Source organism: Sinocyclocheilus anshuiensis, unplaced genomic scaffold (assembly GCF_001515605.1).
Source record: "Sinocyclocheilus anshuiensis isolate Anshui unplaced genomic scaffold, SAMN03320099.WGS_v1.1 scaffold565, whole genome shotgun sequence".
NCBI lineage: Eukaryota > Metazoa > Chordata > Actinopteri > Cypriniformes > Cyprinidae > Sinocyclocheilus > Sinocyclocheilus anshuiensis.
In genome coordinates this window covers 311,858-317,933 of record NW_015539869.1, presented here as the reverse complement: position 1 = coordinate 317,933, position 6,076 = coordinate 311,858, and the positions used below count along the sequence as shown (strand labels likewise).

Below are 6,076 nucleotides of genomic sequence, written 5' to 3'. Positions count from 1 at the left end.
AAAAAATACGAGAATCCCTTTTGTGCGAAAAAAAAAAAAAAAGACTTTATTCCACAATTTGTCTCCTCCGCATCACCCTAGTGCCATTTTGGAGAATATCCGCTGGACGTAAAACAACGTATGCTGTTCTGTGTCAGCTGTGCCACGCGGATACGCTGTTTCCGTTAAGATCAAATCACAACAACGTAGGAAACCGATCTGGTGTGACGCATTTGACACAGAACAGCATACGTTGTTTTACGTCCAGCGTCTATTCAGGGTCAGACAGCTCTCAGATTCCATCAAAAATATCTTAATTTGTGTTCAGAAGATGAACGCAGGTCTTATGTGTTTGAAGCAACATGAGGGTGAGTAATTCATTACATCATTTTTATTTTTGGGTGAACTAACCCTTTAAGTAGTGTGTCACTACATAACAGTAATATGTGGATTCAGCTTTAGAGTCATGTGGAAATATCTGATCATATCCTGGCTGAAGCACTTTTGTTTCAATCTATAAGAATAATTACTATAGTTTAAAGTTAAATATATTAATATTAATAAGGTGAGTCTGAGAGTCTTATGTTTATTTGATGGTGATTTCACATTACTTGTTTGTATGTAGGTTAAAAATAATACTATGCTCATTAAGTGCTAACACGCAAACAGTTGCTGTTTACGGTGTTTATTATAAGTTATTTTTTTCCCGCTGTTTTAACTCTGTTTCTGAAGCACATTTGTTGTGGCAAAGCAAACAAAGCAGGGGAAACTGATTGGGTGATGTTGTCGTATAGTGGCTGATTCAAAGTCTGATCTCTCAGTATTTCGAGTTAGTTATTCATTTTACATGGCAGTGCTGTGATGTTTTGATAGATATTGCTCAATAGCTAATTAAATGGCGAATTCGGCAGGCAAAACACCCATCATCACTAGGAATCGGGAATTTAGAGAAGTGAAAATCGGTTCCCCACTGGTCTCGCCTCCGATTCATTCAAGTTCGTTAACTTGAACACGTGAATTCACCGCATTGATTAGGCCTATAAGCTGCCTGATTCGGAAGTGACTGAGTTAGCATTATTTCAAGCATCGCTACATTATTGTCATGGACTCTACAAGTTATGTGACTGACTCAAGAACAAGTTCAGATGGGAACTTCATCCCCAAGAAGGATATCAAGAGATCAAGCATCCACTTCACAGCTGCTATGTTTCACTCTTTCGAACGTCTTCACAAGCTAGTACACCAAGCTTTGTTAACATAAATGCACAATCCTCCGCCTCTGGTCTTGCCGGAGTCATCTGCCGTCCTATCTGCCCGGAGCGTGTAGCGTCCGGCTAGCTCAATAGCATTATTGGGTACGTCGCTGTGTAGCCATGTTTCTGTGAAAACCATGACGTTGCAATCCAAAAGTCTCTTACTGTGGGTGATGCGAAGTCGTATCTCATCCATTTTGTTCACCAATGACCGCACATTAGCGAGGAAAATGCTGGGTAAAGAGAGCCGGAGCGGTGTTAGCTTTAGCTTAGTTCTTAGCCCACCGCGCTTACCCCGCCTTTGTTTATGATCACGACGCCGCCTGGGAGCACTTCCGCCCAGCCGGGTAGAGTGCGTAGCCTCGGGTGGTCTGGAGATCTCAGGGATGAGTCGAGGATTGGTGATAAAACTGTTGGAAAAGTGCACACCAATATCCAAAAGCTCCTGTCGGGAGTAAGATGTTAAGGCAAAGCTGTTCAGTGCGAACAGGCCCGAGATGAGCAGGAAAAATACTACAAAATTGCAAAAACTGGAGAGACGCTGAGCCTCGCGATGTGTGCGCGCCGCCATCTTGGTCACAAAAAAATAAATAAATAAAAAATAAAAATAAATTATGTAGTTATGTGGGTTTTGGCAACATATTTGATTGGTCATTGGTTAAGGGCAACATGCTTGTTGCTTAAAGCTTTGAGATTTTGCTATCAGTTTGTGTTGGGGGATATCAGCATGTGGTTTTGTTTTGGGGGGTTATCGCTGCTCTCCCTGCTCTTGTCCATGCTAGGCTGCATGGATGTGCAGGGAGTTCTTGCCCAGAACAGAACCATACTGCCAATCCTGACAGAATTTGCAATTATGGAGAAAATATTTTGACAGTGTCATTCAGACACATATAGAATCAAGACACACATCAAGAATCAGCGCATGAATCTCAACAATAGTGACAATCAACAAAAAGCTTTTTTTTGTGAATATAGTAGGTTGTTTTTTGACGTTCAGAGTTGATCTGTTTATTTGAATATTTTGTCACCATTGTTGAGATTCAAACACTGATTCTTGATGTGTGTCTTGATTCTATGTGTGTCTGAATGACCCTATCAAAATATTTTCTGCATAATTGCTAAATCTTTGAAAACATCCCAGCACTGCCATGTAAATTTAATAACTAACTCTTGATGTCTCTGTGGATCTGAAACGCATAGTTCAGTGCATTTTCTTTATATTGACCTAAAAAAAAATCTGAACATTTTATTGGCACAATGCCGATGCCAAAATATCAGAAAGCTGCAGCAAATAATTTTAAAATAGCAGTTAATGAAAGCTAGTCTCTTAATAATTTATTGCTGATGGCCTATGTGCCCTCTAAGCTGCTCGCAGAAGAAATAATATGGCAACACAAAAATGAGTTAGTTATTATATTATATTAAGCCTAATAAATAATTGACCTCAAAAAGGGAATTCATGAGCAGTAACTGCTTCATTTTTTTCATATTAGCTATTGTTAGAGATTGCCGAACAGTCGACCCAATAAATGATCCATACGACTTACAATGAGCTGGGTGATTTTATTTACAAGTGCAGGGGTGAAATCCAAACAGATGTAGAAGCACAACGGAAAGTAAACACTGAAACCGAAACCAGCAAACAAAACTGCACCATATTTTCAACACTACTCACTGCAATTGTGAAAACATTAAAAAAGGGCAGAGCCACAGCTAGCACCCACACACAGCCCCTTCTTTTTTCTATTAAGCTCTGACAGACATTTTATAGTCATGGCTCCTCCCCTTCCTGGATCCTACCAGAGATCGGTAAGTTAAAGCATTTCTATGCTTTTCCAATACACAAATACATAAAACATAATACAATCTACAAAATAAACATAAATATACAGAACACAAAAATAAAAAACACCGTACTGGAACCATAACTGTACATAACACAAACACCTTACACCAGTTCAACTTATGATGTTATCAGTGCCGGCATTTAGACCGTGTAGTGCGATATGTTGTATGTATACGCATGAGGTATGGGTGTACGCATGTGCATAGTCTCATAGTCACAGAGTCTAACACAGCACTGTAAAAAATATTTCTCAGGTAAACTAAAATGTGCATCATTTAGTTACATCAAGGGTCAAATCAAATATAAACAGCACATTAAAGTTAAAAGTTAGACACTTTTTTTTGTGCGCTGTGCAGCTCTGGTTTAAAGAATGTTTTTGCTCAGGTGGCCGAAATGTCTTCCCAATAGAGAAAAGTTTTGCTCGGCAAGAAAAAAAAAAAATAGAATTAAATTAAAATTACTTGACCAGATTTTCTCTCGCATTTGTTGTTTTAACAAATTAGCTTTAGAAACACAAAGTGAAAGCAGCCAGAGAAAAAATAATGCTTAAGAAATTAAGGATTAAGAGCCCAAATGAAGCAAACACTGATCTCTGTCATGGTGACATCAAACTTTACTTTTTTCACTTAAACATCAACATATAAACCTCTGTTAATTCTCAACAAGAACTTTTATATGAAATGAAGTCAAACTGGATAGTAATAAATAAAGATGCTGAGATCTTGAGATCTGTCAGTGTTTAATGTTCTGTTGCTGCAAGTCATTTCACTTTTTATTTAGTTGTTAGTTAGTGAAGGTGTTTGATTGTTATTTAATAGGTATTTTGTGAATTTTACAGTGTTTGTTAAAGTTTGAATAAAGTTTTGCACTTTATTTAAATGAGGGTATTTTACTGAAGTTTTACAGTTTGTTTGGCAGCCGTTACTGCAGTCATTTGACCGTTTTTTAACAGTGTGAGCAATCGTGCCATTTTGCAACTTATATTTAGCATATATTTCAAATATATTTTGGCAACGAAAAATATATATATTTTTTTGCCATATGGGAGAGCTCACGCTGAACAAACTCTGGCATATTGAGCGGATTCTGAATAAACGCCTCTGATTGGCCGTTGTGTTCACGTGCTCCACAAACACGTCTGTGATTGGCTACAGTGATCAGCGCTGCAGAAACACACTGTAAATAGAAAGCGTTGATGCTCTCCACAGACACACAAACACACACAGGATCGTCTGAAAGCAGCGTCTGTCAGAGGGAACCGAACCGAGCCGCTGCTGCAGAAAGACTGCTATCATTACACTTTAAAGGGGTCATATGATGCTGCTAAAAAGAACGTTATTTTGTGTATTTGGTGTAATGAAATGTTTATACGGTTTAAGGTTCAAAAAACACATTATTTTCCACATACTGTACATTATTGTTTCTCCTCTATGCCCCGCCTTTCTGAAACGCATCGGTTTTTACAAAGCTCATCGGTCTGAAAAGCGAGGTGTGCTGTGATTGGCCAGCTACCCAGTGCGTTGTGATTGGCCGAATACCTCAAGCGTGTGACGGAAATGTTACGCTCCTCACCATACTGTGATGCCGTCAGGTCGGAGCGACGAGACAGAAAGGAAAAATTTAAATCGCATCATATGACCCCTTTAACACTGAAAAACAGCTTTCACTATATTAGTGAGGACATTTGTGAATAGTGAGGACAGTTTGGACTTTGCAAATACAGTCAAAGCTGTAAACACACACATACATCTTCACTGTTGTGTTGTTCTTGATGTTTCTCTCTTGTGTTCAGATGCCTGTGATCTCACACTGGATCCAAACACAGCAAACACTCGACTCATTCTGTCTGATGAGAACAGGAAGATCACACGTGTGTTTGAGTGTCAACCGTATCCTGATCATCCAGATAGATTTGATGTTCCTCAGGTTCTGTGTCTTGAGGGTCTGACTGGACGCTGTTACTGGGAGGCTGAATGGAGCAGAAATAATGCTGAAATATCAGTGTCATATAAAGGAATCAACAGGAAAGGATGGAGAGACTGTCGGTTTGAATCCAGTGAAAAATCCTGGAGTCTGGAGTGCTCTGATAACAGTTTCTCTGTCCGTCACAATGATAACAGAACTGATATACCTGCTGTTCATTCATCCTCTAATAGAGTAGGAGTGTATGTGGACGTGTCGGCCGGCTCTCTGTCCTTCTACAGTGTCTCTGACACACACACACTCACACACTTACATACATTCAACACCACATTCACTGAACCCCTCTACGCTGGATTTGGGGTTGATTATCCTGATTGTTCAGTGTCTCTGTGTTATATTAAACGATAGAGAGACTCTCTGTAAATCCTCTTTCTGATGTTCACATGCACACAAACTCATCAAATCTCACATCATTACATTTGAATAAATTCATTTTTAATTAGTTGTTCATTGTCCTCCAGAAGTTATAAATCTAGATCAGACACACACTGTTCTGAATCTTTAATAAACACAGTAATAAGGTTGCTTTAATATTTATATTGTAAACTGATCATCAAATGTAATAAAATTACATAAGTGACTCATTTAATGATGAAGTGGTTTCTGAATCCCTGATGTGAACTGATGACAGTATGAATAATCATGAATGTGACTGAGATCAGCAGAATGAAACACAGAGGCTGAATTGACTCAGAATGAATCCGTCTCCTGATCGTCTGCTTTATTTTTCTGTCTGCGCTGATTTAAGCATATTCGTTACTTACTACAAAACAGAAGTCAGAAGAACACAGACTGCAGGAAAGCAGGTTGATGAATGACAATTTGCCTCAGTCACTGAACCACTAAGGAGACTGACAAAGAAAGATACCCCATTCAAGTTTGGTTCTGAGCAAAGACAAGCATTTCAAGTCTTAAAGGGGTCATATGATGCTGCTAAAAAGAACATTATTTTGTGTATTTGGTGTAATGAAATGTGTTTATGCGGTTTAAAGTAAAAAAAAAAACATTATTTTCC

General features: G+C 38.7%; 1 protein-coding gene across 6 annotated transcripts in view; it reads left to right on the top strand.

Annotated features, from left to right (window-relative positions):
- LOC107685043 (stonustoxin subunit beta-like) overlaps positions 1-5,701 on the top strand; it is a 14,424-nt gene extending 8,723 nt beyond the window's left edge. For all 6 annotated transcript variants that reach the window (XM_016481478.1, XM_016481476.1, XM_016481480.1 and 3 more), the window contains one exon: positions 4,871-5,701. In XM_016481478.1, the coding sequence (XP_016336964.1) occupies positions 4,871-5,409 (539 nt within the window). In that variant the 3' untranslated portion in view covers positions 5,410-5,701. The remainder of the gene's footprint in view (positions 1-4,870) is intronic.
- The last annotated feature ends 375 nt before the right edge of the window (positions 5,702-6,076 follow it).